Genomic DNA, 16,215 nt, shown 5'->3' with positions numbered 1-16,215 from the left:
AAGGTGGCCTATACTCGTACGTTGTAGCCATTCCCAATGGCCACAAGCCCACTAACCAGCTCACTAGCATATTCATAAATAATGCAGAATGCTATTACAGAGGCATTGTTGGGCCAACTGCAGGTGCAATTAACTGGTGAAGGGAGGCGTAGTGGGGCTGGGGAGGAAAACTATTTTCGAAAGGTTGAGGCCAGAGGCGATATCTCATTGTCGCCACACTTGGCATGTTGCAAGAAATTACGACGAGGCCAACAGCTGCCGACCCTAAGAAGATCGCATATGGGCCGACAATAATGTTTGTACTAACGCGTATGTGCATAACACTAGACGATAACCCACGACCAGTCTCAGCCATAATTAAAAATATGATGCCTATTAATATATATTCGAGTATTTTTGAAAAATGCTGCTTGAACTAAAGATCGAACTGAAATCTTATAGTTCGTTTGGAAATAATGTAATAATCTGAATTATGTTATAATTACATTATTGTAGAGAGGTTTTTGGCTTAGATTCGATTATCTACATATATATATATATATATATATATAGCCCTACGCGATAACCTCTGACCAGTCTCAGCAATAATTAAAAATGTGAGGCTCGTTCTCCTCAAAAGCATCTCTGTAGAATATTTTCCCCTTTTTATTTGACAAATACTTGTATGTTTATTGGTACAAAATATGTGTGCACATTTTTTTGCTACCACTGCGCCAAACAATAACAAATTTTTCCAGCAACGTGCTAATTTTAAGCCTAAAAAGCTTAGCGGGGCGGTTGGACAGGTGTCATGTGTGTGTGTGTGTGTGTGTGAGTGTGGGTGTGTGCCGCCACCATAAAAATAGCACAGAATGTGAAGCTTAAAACGCAACCTAAGTCGGAGCTAAAGCATCATCGGGTCAAGTGCTGGGGGCGCGCAGTTCAGTGGAAACCAAACGAAAAGGGATTAAGGATTACGTGCGAGTTGTGAGAGCCTGCTGTATATACATACATACATACATATGTATGTAGGCCTACGTATGCACTATATACTTGTGTATATACTTTGACAACAGTGTAAGGCACATAGTATTGACACATATATTTCTTTACTGTTGTTTTCTTCTCTACACTCTTGGCGACTTATATCATTCCATTTGTGTGGTTGCATGTACTGCTGTTTATCAATTACTGAGCATTTTATAAACAATAACAGAATAGGTATGGCACAGCACACATTCCATATCACTTACACATACTGCTGTTTGCTGCCATGTGTGGTCTTAGAAACACACACACACACCACACACACACTACAGCACAGCACAGCACAGCACAGGCCGCTACAAGATTGGCGGCATACGAGTATGCGGTAGGTAGGTAGCTCGGTAGATTGGTGGATTGGTGGATTGGTAGGTTCGCACGCTCGGCTGGCTACATTGCTTTTCGGGCCTCCCTTTGCTCCTCCACACACACTTGTATCTACGATGGGCACTCGCGCTCGCACTCGGCTCGGGCTTTTATATGCTCATGTACGTTGCCACAACATTTTTTCCACATATGTATGTAAATAATTTACACCGCACATAGCTTTTGCCAAATATTTTTTAATTGGGCTCAAACAATTTTTCAACTTTTACACACGCGTCAGATGAATGGCAATGAATGGCGATGGCTGGCTGGCTGGCTGGCTGGCTGGCTGAATGGCTGACTGGCCAAGCGTTCTCTGCTTTTGGTCAGTCGCGTCCTAGCTCACATGTAGGTTTGCATTGGTATCTGTGTATGTGTGTGTGTGTGTTTGTGTGTTGCCTGCGCTAACCACGTCGTGTTGCACAGTTAACGCGCGCTAGTAACGCGTCCTGGTCTTTTTGGTGTCTGCCCGTCCGCTTCCGTGGAGAGTTTTTGCGCAACTAAATATTTGGGCAAAGCTTTTGTTCTCTAGTCGCGCACGGAAAGCTTTCGTACATTCGTTCTGAGCCAGAGAGCCTGCGTTTGAGTGGATTTGTGGTTTGATTCGATTGAGAGATATCGCGCGCCTAAATAAAAATAAATGAAAAAATATAAACATAACTAAAAATTACTTAATGTTCTTATTACATAAAAAAAACTATTACGTTTCAATATATTTAAATCGTGAACCTAATTTAATGCTAGAATTATTACAAGGCGTGCGTCCCTTAAAACATGTTAATCTTTAGTTTAAGAGACCCGTCATTTACCGGAAATTTTCCGTGAAAATGGGTAAAGTTTCAATAGAATTGTTGTTTCGCTTCCCGATTATTTGGCATTTTCTACTATTTCTCAAGTGAGCGCTTACATACATACATATGTATGTATCTGAATATTTTTTTAATAGAGCTGAAATCGGGCTATCAACAAACATTTTGCTATTGAAAAACAGTTTGAGGTAAATCGTACTTTTGTCAACCGCCGATTAATTTTTGTTCCATTTAATTTGTGTTTGCTGTACAGCCTACACATATAACATCGGTCTTTAACCGTTACAAAGAAGCCCTCAGCCTAAATTATTATATACAACCATCATATTATACTATACACCTAATTCTGTTTTTACACGGTTATGATTTAGCTCGGCTTGAACATTTACACGACATTATTCCTTTTAGCACGATTTAAAATAACCTATGATCCATGTCTTTTTTTACACGGTTTTTTCACGACTTTTTCTAAAACCAATCTACCGTGTAAAAACAGAATTAGATGTATATACAACCATCATATTATACTACAAGTATATACAATCATCAGCCGCGGTTGTTATACTTTTCTAACCTCTTAGATCATTGCGGTTGCATTCCACGCTGCTTCATTAGGATTTTAAGAAAACTTGGTACAAAAGCCATACCCCTACCTCTCTGCAACATTAGCCGCCTTAATTAGGCTAACAAAATGATTACTTTACAAAGTGCATACACACACACTTACATTTAAAGAGCCTAAATGGAACATAGTTTAGAATGGCTTGTGCACTCATTTTGTTGCTCCCTCTCTCTCTTTTTCTCTCCCGCTGTTTGAGTTGCTTTTGAAAAATAGCGAGTGCGAGATGTTCTGAGCCGTTCTTAAACGGCACCAACAGATTCGGCTCGTAAGAATTTTACTGTTCAGTCTCTCGGGAGTTGGGCAGCTGCATCGTCGCACACACTTGGAGGTGAAACATTGTCAGTGACTTGGATTTAAATTGGTGCCTTAAGACGCAAGGGCTTTTATTGTTGTAAAAGTTGTTAAAGTTGTTGTAAAAACACATTTAGTACAAAAACATTTCGGTTAATATTTTGAGCCACAATATACATACATTATTAACAAGTGCAGTAAGTATTGCCATCAGATGTCCCACATAGTACATAGTTTAAGCCTAAGTGCTAGTTTAATCCGCGTACTTTGTTTTCCAATTTTCACTTCGCCATTTAATTAAAACTACCGTTATCAGTTCGCTGGCGCTTGCACATTTTGTAATGCTAAAGGTGGGTGTCGAAGTCGAAAAAAGGTGGAGGCGTAGCTAAATGGAAAGGGACAGAGCCAGCGAGAGTCCAACAAGTTTAATGTCGCAGTTAGTTTTTTGTATGCCTCCTCTTCCTCGTTTTCGTCTTCTTGAACTGTCAGAGTTGAAGGAGGATTTCTAAAAAAAATCGCTGTGCAATTTCTTTATGCTCTTTACATTGCTATTCAGATTCTGTGGTAGTGAGTGTGCGATTTGAGATTTTTTTCGCTTTTTGTCTTTTTCGTTCGCATGCCTGCATTTACTTTCGATACACTTTGATCTTCCGCCAGCAAATTTGATAACTTTATTGTTTTTGTTATTTAATTGAATATGTTTTTACTCACGTATTTGGCGATGCAATAAGCGCTATAAATATAAACAATTAGCGTATATAAATCTACATACAATTATGTAGTACAAGTATAGAGTAGTATACAAGTTGTTGCTTTACGACCATGCACATATGTATGTATAGGCAGTTAGCTTTTTATTTTTAAGAAAGTCTCGCCAGGAAGCGGATCTATGTATATAAGTCTGCTTGCAACACTGTTCCTAGCACTTCCTACTGAATTATGGTTAGCAGCGGTACGACCAAAGTTCAGACATTCTAATTTTAAAACACTTAGTTTGTTTTCAGTTTTGTTGTTAGTCACTGCCACTTTTCGCACTTATCGCATCGCATATAAGTTTCGACAGACAGTCGCCACTAAAAACAACAAATTTAAATCGAAAGCGGCAATGCAAACTGATAATAGTCGGATTATTCACAGCATTCGCAGCAGACATTAAGTTTATAGCTGACTTTGCAGGGCATAATCACGCAAAGTCTTATGCCAACGCATGATCTTTACAAACATACACATATAGAAAACAATTAGGGATAATCAGCTTGCCATTAAATTATAACCCAAATCCCATGTGCAAATTGAAATGCGTTAGTCACACATTCCTAAATTGTTGCTGCAGAGATGGCGCAGGAATCGAAAGGAATGGCGGTGGCGCAGAAGCAACCACATATGAATGATGACGAAGACGAGGTCAGGGATTTGCAGAAGCAGCAACCACGCAGTGGAGGAATCTACGACAAGGTGCGCAGGCAGGCCGAGCGCTTTGCCAGCACATGGCTGGGCCAATACGTCATCGAGCGAGCCGATAGAGCACTGAAGATGATCGAGGATACGGCCAAGTGGAGCTTGCCGCGAGGTAAGCCACAATGCGAACTAAACTAACAAAGGACTAAAGAGACTTCCAACACGGTAGATGAAAACGCCTGTTTGCCGGAGCGTCCTCTGCCCTGGACACTATTTCTGTGGATGATCCTAGTGTTGCGACTCACGCGCATTTGGCTCTCCTTGGGCGCTCTGATGATTGGCAACGGACCGGTATCTCCCTCGGATGTGATCTATTTCATACAAACTCGGCGACGCAAACTGCGCGCCATACGAGTTCATGGGTTGAAGGTCATGCGGCAACGCCAGCAGGAGGCTGCCATGGGTTCTAGCACGAATTACAGCCAAAAGTTTGCGTTTTGGTGGTCACGAGCCATCTGCCGACCAGGAGTTCAAAGGGAAAACAGTGGTCGGCTATTCCACATACGTGGTGGAGTTTCTGAGCAGAAGGTGCGTTCAGTGCGCCAAACGTGGTAGGAAACCGAATCAAAACAAATGCCATCTTTATTGCTTTTCAGTCGAACCAAAATCAGAGTCAGGCGGGACAAAGACAGCCGATCGCAAAGCGGCCACGGGATGAGGACTGCAGCATCGATCACAACCTGACCATTGAAGAAATGCTGGCGAAATATGCGAATGAGAACTCCGAAGATGACGTCGATTTTGTGCCCGATGCTGAAGATGAGGAGAACGATGATGACAGCGACAGCAGCAATGATAGTTCCAATACAGATAGCAGTGCCGAAACAAGCGCTTCGGAATTGGAGAAGCACGATGAGGTAAGAGCAGAGCCAAGCTCTATCATTCATCTCATTCTAACATCCATCCTACTTGTACATCCACTTACAGCATAACGAGAAGGAAGAGAAGGCCGAGGTTAAAGCTAAGGCGGAGCCAGCAACTGATCTCGGCCACAATGAGCCGATAACAAGAAATGGCAACGATCATAAGAAGCCCCTGCAAGCGCAGTCATCAGATCTTGGTAATGGGCATTAGAAATGTTATGAAGTACATCTACACACCTACCTATAAACAGTCGTTAGTAGCTATTGCCTAAGTCCTAGGTTTACAACAGGTATCGAACAAAAATGCATAAACTCTAAGCATATCAAATGAAGTAACTGAAAAACTCAAAATCTTGTCATGAAATCAAAAATATACTCGAGCTCAAAACATTCCATAACTTGCAGCTTTCTTAATTTTAAACGGCCCCCTTCCCCGTCTACCCCTCTGACACATCTACGAGCATATTGAAAATTCAAAATTTTTACTTGAGTTCAGCACAGTTTGGCTTCACCTTCCGCGAACTGTCCTCACGTAGTCTTTCTGTCTTTCTTCTGTCTCACTTTTTCAACAGCCGTGCAGTCGATATCCCAGCAGCTCCTGCCCAAAGAGGATCAGTGGAAGGCCTCTCCAGGACACGTTAGCGCTGCGTCAACACGTCTCTACGGCACTAGCAACACTGTGGCAGCAGGTAAATCTCACCTGGCATGCTCGTACACCTTAAACAATCTATTCGGACACATCTCTTTTAACAAAATAACAAATTAACAACAGTATTTTGTCTTTGTTTTTGTTACTCCGTACATATCTTTAAACACAACAGTAACCACTGAACACGACACCGACTCCAATCATGACAATGACAATGACGATGACAAGGACAATGACAACGATCACGATAGCAACAACGATGATAGCCACTCTGACAATGATAACGATAACGATAACGAAGACAATGAAACGGACAGCAGCACCAGCGCCAGCACCAGCAAAAGCAATTGTACTGTTCATTCCGCCCAGTCCTATCAGTCCTATCAAGATATTGAAAAGCAGCGAAATGAAGCACCAAACGATGGCAATGTATCTCGGAGGTCCACCACCCAATTAATCGTCCCATCCAATTATCCTAACGTTATGACTCCAACTGTTGAGACCCTAACACCCGCTACCTCCTCCGAGGACATATTTTATAGTCCAATCGGTTTGTTGAACACTTTTCCACATTGTTGCATGCTTTGTAGTCTACTATTTCTGTTTCGATTTGAAGCCTATTTATGGGCAACAATTAATGCACATACATATCTTGTTCTTCGCCTGACAGGTTCCCCAAGCTCTTTTAATGCCCTCAATAATTGTTTTGGGCCAGGATCCACACAAAAAAGTGCGAGTGACAAGTCATACCTCAAAATCGGTGAGTGCCTGAATTAAGCGGCCTTCAAGCACCAGTGGTTTCACTTTCGTTCTATAGCTTTTTCCAGTCCCATTCCTGGAGCAGAGGTACAGGCACAGACAGAGAAAACGCCTGCTTCCGATTTCGACTCCATATTTATGAAGCCCTATGCGCAGCCAGATCAGCCACAAAGTCAGCCAAAATCACAAAACCCGCACCAGCAGCAAAGAAATCAAAACCAACGCTATCGTGGGCGCAACCGACGCTAAACAGTCCCCGTCCCCACTCTCTTATCCAATATCCAACTACTTACCAACTCTCCACAGTCACTAATACATCTGAATTTTTCAGTTCTGCTGAATTTAATAAATCATAATACTACGTACTCGTATATTATAATAATTTGATAACCTTTTGGCTAAGCGATCGGTTCGAAACTAAACTGAATGTTGCCTTGCGGCGCCAAGATAATGGTGCTCGCGTACTGCAGGGGCTGATCTCCCAGCCAGCGTACTCTATATTGTCGCAGCAAACGAATCAGTAGGGTTTCGATTTCCAGCTCCGCGATACGCTTGCCAATGCAGGTTCGGGGTCCGAAGCCGAAGGGTAAATAGACGAAGGGGTTACTGGAGCGGGCCTCAGGGCAGGCATCGGCGCTGCTGCCTGCCTTCAGCCAACGCTCTGGCATGAAGTCGGCGCTGTGTCGAAAGTATTGGTCGCTATTTGAAAGGGCCAGCACACCCATGAGCACACCAGTTCCCCGAGGCACACGGTACCCGGACAGCACCAGATCCTTTGTGGTGATGCGAAAGTTTCCGGGTGTGATGGACGTAATGCGCAGTCCCTCCTTGATGCAAGCGCGTAAATAGGGCATATTTTTGGTGTTCTCATTGGTCAGAGCATTGTTGGGATTGGGCAGAATTTCGTTTAATTCACGACGAAGCCGCTCCTGCTTCACGGGGTTACACGCTAAATGGTACAAAATGGTGACAAACGCTGATGAGGTCTAATATGAATAGAGAGAAATATGGAATACATTTTTTTTTAAATATAAAAATCGTACGCCAAAATTTGCTGTTTCATAAAATAATTTTCATTTAATAACTGCCTAGACACTTGAGGCACATGTGTAATGCAAATTGTAATTGGGTTTTAATTAAACAGCCATTTATTTGCAAAATTACACTAACATGCACAGATATATGCAATAGGTTTGCAACATTAAAAAATGAATCAAAAATTTAATGCGCATAAAAAGCTAATCAGGCCTTTTTCGTTTCATATAAAATTAAAATTTGAATTAAATCTTTAAACTAAAGCGCAGCTTCTACCCCTACCTACTTTTGAAAGCGAATTATTCATCCGTTATTGGAACTATTTTTCAATTCCGCAAATATGTTAATCGAATTTGGAAATGGAAAAATGTCCTAATATGATATTGGGACAAAACTATCTTGTGTAGTAAAAGCAATAGATTTTAGAAATTCGAAAAGAAATGCATTTTTTTTTTAAATTCGATTAACTCCAAGGCCATAATTTGCGTGGCAATATTTTTGGTAATGATTTTTTAAGTGACGATTTTTTAGTGCAGTCTTGGAATGCAAGTTCATAATTATTTACCGTATCGAGGCCTGCCATTAGCATATCCATGACCATAACCACAGCAATCTGTTTATTAAGACGCAGTAGTTGTTCCAAAACACTTTTCGGCTTCGCATTGTCCTCTGTTTCGAAATTCTGAATGGCCGCTTCGATGTAGTTCGTTGTGATCTCCGTGATTTTGTCATAGGTTTGCAGAAACTTTTTGAATCCATTCGTCTTGTAATAGGGCCAAATAGATGGCTGTACATCGTATTTGAAGCTGTAGTCGAAAAACTCGGTCATATGCTGAGCTAGACGAGCAGCATTAGCATCTGGTTGGTCAGACAGCAAGCCCATGCGGCTATTGAGTGCCACATAGCTAATGGACTCAAAAGCCCACATTTTCAGTTCTTCGTGAAAGTCCCCACTAATTGTATGCGTCTGTGAATCGAGCAAGGTCCCTAGTCTACAAAGAATGAGTTCCAAATTAAATTCTGATATGAACTTAAATAACTATTCCCACTTCTCTATAAAGTCCTGAGCAATTTGATCGATCTGTGGCAAGTTCTGGCGTACATTCGACACCTTCATCAGCACGGGATTCACCTTGTTGCGTATGTCGGCCCATGCCTTACCTTGTCTAAGTGAGAAACTTTAAGATAAAGGGAACTTCATTAACATTGAACGTTTTGGCAGCTTACTCCGAGACCAGTCCGCCGATGCCGCCAAAAACATCCGGACGATGAACCTTGCGATAAAAGGTGAAGCTCTCCAAGCCAATGCGTATGGGCCACAGGCCCTCATTGCGATAAGTTACCTCGAAATCATTCGGATTGTATGTGAACACAACATCCGGTTTTCCCATCATGCCAGGCATGCGATATATATCACCATACCACTCACGCATACGACGATTTAACTCAATTAGGTTTGTGTTGTAAAGTTTTCCTGCAAGGCAGGATAAAAAAGCTGGTAAAATAAACTCAACTCGACTAAAGGCGAACAGAGTGATCCTTGATCGATGTTGTTGTATATACAAGTATGTACATATAGTGGTTATATTAATTGATTTGTAAGTTCCGTATTTTATGATTGAAACTAAATTCAAGCACGAATTTTGATTTAAATCAACCCAATTTTAGTGAGTAAGAAAAGAAGTTGCAACAAATTTGACCAAAGTTTTACCAAACCTTCTTTTCACGGAGTAGAAACAAACAGAAATTGATCAATTTACCGCCAGGTAAGAAGTAGGATATAGTGCGCATAACACTAGGTCCTGGAATTTCAGCATACGGCTTAGCCTGCAACCATTCCTCATCGATTCGTGCAGGAGCTGGCTCGGTTTCGTCCATTACCTTCTGGCTGAGCTGTAACGAAACTTATCGTCAAATTTCCAAGTGGGCTTGTTTGTTTGTACACAAAGGTGAATGGCTCTCTGTTTTGGTATTTTGCTCTCTTTCTCTCTTTTAATATGAAGAGCGCAATTCTGCTTGCATACTTACCTCCTGCCTTTCTACTGCAGCGCCACTCAGCTGTCGAGTAATAAACAGCTGATGATGACAACACTTTTTGACACACATATTTAGTCGTTGTTTTTGCCACATATTCGAAAACTTATTACTACTATAGAACTTTTTATTTAACTTATTGCAAATACTAGAATTTATATCTATTATAAGTGCTTTTCTAGAATGCAACAGCACGCCTATCTACAAAAAATTAGACGTCTGATTCGGAGCAATTGCGATTTACAATTGTAGCACGAAAATTCTCCCTGTTATGTGTTAACAGAATTATGGGAAGAGCTTTTCGCGCTGTTAAATTTCAGATGTTGGGTGCGTATCTCAGCTTTTAGAAAAAGCTCTTTGTAACCTCTTTGTAACCTTAACCCATGATATACGTTAATGCATCATACTTAGTAGAAGAAAACCAACGATTTTTGCATTATTTTCATAAATTTGACATTTATTCATTGCATGCGTAAAATGTTCATAGCTTAGAATGTTGATTTTGGGACACATACAATTTGTTGAATTCGGTTCGCGTTTATAATTGAAATTTGTTTTGTTTTTCCGTTGATATGTACATTGAAAGTTGTAATATTTTAGAGAGTTTTTTCTTGTGTTAAGTAAATAGATATGTTTGTTTAGGTACCTTATAGTTTCAGTTTTTAATAACAGGCAATACACATTAATGGAGACGAAAACGTTATACACATCAAAGTACTTGTGTTTTCTTGATTTGGAATGAAAGTACATACATTCATAGTTAATAGGAGGTATACATACATACACATACATACATACTCGTATGCATGATAGATAAGTAGAGAAATGCGTTTAAATGTAAGTTAACAATAAGTATTTAAAAAGGACAGCTTAACGAAGATAGCGAGTTCTGTTATTCTCTCTGTCTCTTCTTTTCTTTATCAATATAAAAATACATGTAACAAATTATAAACTTTCGTTGTTTTTTCACTTATTTCTCATATTATACTAATTGAAAATTTAATAAGTACTTGTATTTTCCACTAAAATCGATAAATGTAACAAAAAACTTTGAAAAGACGTTTTGCGGAGGACCTTCAGTCTTGCTTTGGATAAATATTGCTTAAGTATGTTTTATGGATCTTCTTAAAGTTTTAGCTCCAAATCGATTTCAATTTAACATGTAAGGCATATTTTAATACATAATTCACATAACAAAAGGTCCATAAATTGATGCGTTCGGTTACAGTTGTGAAATGAAACCCATTTCTATGTATGTTAGTTCTATGTTTTTTATGCTCGTGCTGAAGATCCCTGAAATCAAGTCATTTGTGGTGCAAGAACCAAGGCATATAAAACATACATAAGTGGCTGTCATTTCTTTTCCTTACAATACTTGTAATTACATTCACATTAAATGGATATGTATTTGAATTTGAATTTTGTCACAACTAGTTTCGTAAGTATATGTATATTAAAATAATGCAAAGCTTTTGCATTGATATGCTGCTGATATTTATATTTAGATATCTAACAACCTAATCTAATGACAGGAATATACAAGAATTTGCTAAAAAATGTATTCAAAAAATTAAGTTACAAAATATTGAGTGCAAGATATGTTTAATAGGCAGTGCAGACATTATTTTACTACGATTTAATGTGCATAAGTATATATACTTTTTGTGCAAATGTAAATATAAATCTAAAAGTAATGGCCTTAAACACGCGTCCACATGGCTTTTGCGTTTGTATTAAAAGTTAACAAATAAAACTTTCAGATTTTACTTTCCATTTAAGCCTAATAAACTTGTATAATTCAAATGTATTTTCTTGTATATATATACATATATATATATATAAGTAGGTATCTAATAAAGTATCTATGTATATTCTATGCTGTTTTGTTTTACTGCGCGCTGCAGATGATATGTTTCGATTTCATGGTTGTCTAAACCCAGTTTGGTTAAGCTTTGAATTGTAATATAGAGGGACATACATACAGAGCTTAACTCTAACTATATCTAAAATTGTAAAATTGTAGTTTTTTTTATTATGCTTGTACATCAAGTAGCATAGATACACAAGTGATATGTTTAGTTAAAAGTACGCACACTTTTTATTCAGCCGACTATTATTCTAAATACATATAATTTTCCTCAATATTCACACACGTGTCAGTACAACGTCAAATCAATTCATTTGAATTTGTTTCCAGCTTACAATACTATTTAATCACATATAGTTGCTTTAATTAATCTGTACGCTCATGCCATTCATACTCTCTCTCTCTCTCTCTGTCTCGCTCTCGTACACACACATGCATACAATATGCTACATACACTGTACAACATTTAAACAGCTATAACTATAATAACCTTTGAACGGTTTGATTTCTATGATATATACTATCTATATATGTATGTAGATATTGCTTTATATTTCGTGGAATTTTCGTTCTTTTATGTGACCCGCACGCACACATCAAACGCACCCATCATTTTAACAATTGCCTATGCTTTATTTATTTTGCGCATTTTGTTTGTTTTTCTGGGGCTGGCAAATGTGGGTGAACAAAACTGAATATGGCGGACAAATAGTATAGTGGAGAGTGTAGCGAGTTTGCGGTCATGACTGAGCTGTAATTTTTCAATACACGCGCCGAAGAGCGCATAATTGAACTGTCAGCCGTTGGCAGCAAAAATATTTCATGGCGCTGCAAAGTATGCAACAGTAAAATGAACATACGCCCTGTATGCACACGCACACACGCACAAAATGAATGCATTCCAATTGAATGGTTCACGAACCGGGGGACGAATATATATAGAGCTCGTCATACATTAGTAAATCAAAATTTAAACTTTTTAAACTAATACATATTCCCAATTAAGCGTTTTTGAATAACACAAAGCGAACCTGTTATGAATTATTAAAACAAAGTATTTAAAGTTAGAAGGCAAAAAAAGCACACTTTCAAAAACAAATAAATTGAGATTAGAAAATGAGAGATGAAAAAAAATTTACTTTATTTATGTATAGACGTTTATACTAGCATACAATCAGTAGATCAGTTCAAGCCCTTCAGTGGAACTCTGCTCTTGACTTGCTGCCATCGTGTTAGTTGCATTTATTTAATTCTGTTTGGCGTCAATTGCAGCTTCGATTAGCTTAAGAAATATTAAAAAAGAATATTCCAATTTTGTTGTTTATTAGTTTTCGAAGACCTTTTCACTTTTCACATGTTAAATTTAAAAGTTATTAAGCTTACCAGCTATTATTCTCCATATCGGCTTCAACATTACAACGTATTCATGATTAATATCAAATAATTTGTATGCAAACTGTAGCAAAGTACAGATAACTGCTTGTGAGAGAAATAATGCCCATAAAGAAGAACAGAAGCAATAGTAAATTGTTGATTTCGAAACTGTTTGCATTGCCTAGTTGGTGATAGAGATACAGTGTGTGCCTGCAATGAACTGATTTTGCGGAAAAAAAAACTGTTTTTGTTTTTGCTCTGTTTGCCTGTTTTCCATATTTGTAATTAAATACGGACATTGCAACGGAAACTTGAATGTATTCCGCTTCGTACTCGTGATGAAATACATTCCACCACACTATGGAGTATCTATAAGTATATACACTATATAGTATGTACTATAATCAAGTTTTAAATTGCTGCCAATAGCAACAGAAGCATTCAGCCATGAACGCAACACACTCACACAAACGGATACAGAAGAACGGATGCGAACAAGAAAGCACACAAACAACAGCTAAATTAATTGAAGTAACAACGAAGGAATAAATATGTAGTAACCATCAGTCCATGTTTCTCAATTGCGTTTGTGGTACGGCAGCAAACTGCTTGCGGACTTTGCTCAGCTTTACTCCTCTGGCCATCCAAGGTCTTCGCCGACCAGCTCGTAGAATCGCTGATTATATTCCGCGAAGAATTTGCGCAACCGTGAGACGACAATGGGGTCGACATGCGGATGCTTTCGTCCTTTGGTCTCGCGCAGGCAACGGTCGCCGTTGTCGTAACGCAGGCAGTAGAATCCTTTCGTTTCATTAAAGTAAAAATGTTCGCTCTTGACGCGATGTTCGATGCCTGCAATGCCGCCATTGTTGTTTTTGTTGCCATAGTTGTCAGTTTTGTTGCAGGATGCCCGTGCAAATTGATAATAAGCGCAATTGAACAGAAGTAAGTGCAAGAAAAAGGTAAACAATTAATCAAGTTATGCAACTCAATTGCACAGTAGTTGCAAATTATTTCAATACAAGTTTCTCCGTAATGGATTCATGAACCGCAGCTAATTAATGTTTGCTTTTTGGCAACTCAATCAAATCAAATTCTTGATTGTGAGTGGCTGGCAACTTACCCAAAAACGCTTCAATGCGCTTTAATTGCGATACAGGGTCTTCGATTAGTCTATCGCCATTCACTACCAGCAATTGTTCGCGCGGAAAGACCTCGAGCCAGCGATGCAAATGCACATGATACATGGAGATGCTCAATGGCCGATACGCTTCGTTCACGGTCCCATTCGGAAATATGGCCAACTCCTCAAAGGACCTAAAAACGATTAATAGTTGAAAGGATGTGTTGTATTTATTCATATACAAGAATATAATAGAATCTATTGATATCCCTTGAACTATCATCTACCTATCTATATTTATTCCTTTTCATACCTAATTTCTCTTATTGGACGAAAAGTTCATACAAGTATATGCTCGTTTGCTGTTCCTTTTGTCAACGAAGTGCTAAAATAGTGTACACTTCAATAGTTCATAAGCAAAGTGGGTGGAAAATGTAACACGACTGATTAATACACCCTAAATATAATTTGAGGTAACTAGATAAAACGCTTCATTTATGTTAAACTAGCTGCTCTTATATGTATGTTCTAACCATTTGTGCGCCAACTTTTTACTTACAGGAAATATCGATAAATGGCATAACTAACTAGAAGAGTGAAAACAAAGAGTGCTTATAGAACTGATAGATTAATGACGAAGCTTTAATGTCGGCCTATTCTTATATTTAAATCCAGTCTTGTTCTCTAATTCAACTTCGAGCTAAAGGGCATTTAGTCATGAATATGCGTGTAATCCAGTCACTAATTTTGCTATTTTAAATAAATAGTTTAGTAAACGTGTAAACAGGCCTTATATTCAAGAAATGAAATTACCAATATGGGAAAAGTGCTTTCTTTAAGCAACATTTTTGTAAGAAATTTTAAAGGCGAATTTAATTTGTTCACACTTGATTGTTTCCCAGTACTCCGAGCCAATTTCTGAACATGCCACACTGGCATTTTTCAATTCAATTGGAACGACAGTTGGAAAGTGGTTTACTTTGGACAAGCTTGGCGTCGGGTCGGATTCGAGGTTTGCAATTTTTTGCCTTTAGTCCTCACTTACTTGGATGCCATTTGCGCTGCGCTTGCATATGCAGAAGTTGGGGTTGTTGTTGCCACTGCTGTCACTGGCATCGCCATCGGCATCCCAGCACGTCGGCCACGTGGCTTGGTGGCCATCTCCTTAGCACCTGCCCCACTGCCGCCCAGTGCATTGTCATAAGCACGCTCCGCATGCAGTTTTTTGTAGAGTAACTCCTTTGATGGCGACAGTGGTGGCGACGGTGCAGCTGTTTTGGGCTGTATATCAGAACCGGAACCGGGCGCACTGCTCTCGGCCAGTGGTAGGATGGCAGTGGCCGCATGGCTCCGCAGCTGGGTGTAGTCCGAAATGGCGCGGGTAACTGGCTCGCGCACAATGAGCAGCAGCTTGATGCTGGCATTCATGGCGCGAACACGTTCGGGCACCTGCAAAAAAAAAAAAAAAACAACATTTCGAACCATTACTTAAATCTGCAGGTAATTTAAAATTATTGTTACTTGCAGAGCGTGTGAATGCACCTGCTTTATGAATTTATTTTGTACAGTAAGTGCAGCAAATTAGGGACCCCCCAAATGTGACCTCGAAACTTAATAAAGTTGCAGCATTTCGAAGCAATGGCACAGCGCCACAGCAAGCCTTTAGAACGGGTAAATGGCTAATGTGCCGCCTTTGTATGCGCAAATGTGCTTACCTGTCTAATTGCCTGTTAACCCGCCATCTGCCCCACCAACTCCCCCGCTCAATTATAAGCGGCGTTGCACTCAGCTCAGCCACTGTGCTGTGAACAATTTAATTAAAGCGGAATGTATAGCAACTAAATGCGACTGCTTGGATGATCAACAGCCATCGCTGTTGACCCTGGCCGGAGAGCATGGGCCCATAAGTTTGTCCTTTAAAAATAACTGAGCAAATAGGCGC

General features: G+C 39.5%; 3 protein-coding genes across 6 annotated transcripts in view; 1 reads left to right on the top strand and 2 right to left on the bottom strand.

Moving 5' to 3' along the window:
* The first annotated feature begins 3,123 nt into the window (after window positions 1-3,123).
* Window positions 3,124-7,222, top strand: LOC115626833 (clumping factor A). 3 transcript variants are annotated; one of them, XM_030522317.1, is made up of 9 exons: window positions 3,124-3,308; window positions 4,445-4,681; window positions 4,739-5,097; window positions 5,166-5,426; window positions 5,497-5,629; window positions 6,005-6,121; window positions 6,254-6,631; window positions 6,752-6,841; window positions 6,899-7,222. In XM_030522317.1, the coding sequence occupies exons 2-9, from the start codon at window positions 4,447-4,449 to the stop codon at window positions 7,087-7,089; spliced, it is 1,764 nt and encodes a 587-aa protein (XP_030378177.1). In that variant the 5' UTR covers window positions 3,124-3,308; window positions 4,445-4,446; the 3' UTR covers window positions 7,090-7,222. The 3 variants fall into 3 exon arrangements, with proteins under 3 accessions (XP_030378177.1, XP_030378187.1, XP_030378195.1); XM_030522327.1 differs by lacking the exon at window positions 6,254-6,631; XM_030522335.1 differs by lacking the exons at window positions 6,752-6,841; window positions 6,899-7,222 and having other exon boundaries at window positions 6,205-6,278.
* On the bottom strand, window positions 7,164-10,026 carry LOC115626848 (cytochrome P450 12b1, mitochondrial). Its single transcript, XM_030522348.1, has 6 exons — window positions 9,904-10,026; window positions 9,636-9,768; window positions 9,103-9,349; window positions 8,925-9,041; window positions 8,441-8,867; window positions 7,164-7,826 (listed from the first exon to the last, which is right to left on the bottom strand). The coding sequence occupies exons 1-6, from the start codon at window positions 10,003-10,005 to the stop codon at window positions 7,239-7,241; spliced, it is 1,614 nt and encodes a 537-aa protein (XP_030378208.1). The 5' UTR covers window positions 10,006-10,026; the 3' UTR covers window positions 7,164-7,238.
* A 2,867-nt stretch (window positions 10,027-12,893) lies between these two features.
* Window positions 12,894-16,215, bottom strand: part of LOC115621320 — a 48,196-nt gene continuing 44,874 nt past the window's right edge. For both annotated transcript variants that reach the window (XM_030514942.1, XM_030514950.1), the window contains exons 5-7: window positions 15,319-15,722; window positions 14,274-14,467; window positions 12,894-14,002 (exon numbers count right to left, since the gene is read on the bottom strand). In XM_030514942.1, the coding sequence (XP_030370802.1) occupies window positions 13,779-14,002; window positions 14,274-14,467; window positions 15,319-15,722 (822 nt within the window). In that variant the 3' untranslated portion in view covers window positions 12,894-13,778. The remainder of the gene's footprint in view (window positions 14,003-14,273; window positions 14,468-15,318; window positions 15,723-16,215) is intronic.

This window comes from Scaptodrosophila lebanonensis, unplaced genomic scaffold (genome assembly GCF_003285725.1).
Source record: "Scaptodrosophila lebanonensis strain 11010-0011.00,11010-0021.00 unplaced genomic scaffold, SlebRS2 tig00000001-arrow-pilon, whole genome shotgun sequence".
Taxonomy (NCBI): domain Eukaryota; kingdom Metazoa; phylum Arthropoda; class Insecta; order Diptera; family Drosophilidae; genus Scaptodrosophila; species Scaptodrosophila lebanonensis.
Note: the sequence above shows the minus strand (reverse complement) of the source record. Positions and strands in the feature narration are given on the sequence as shown.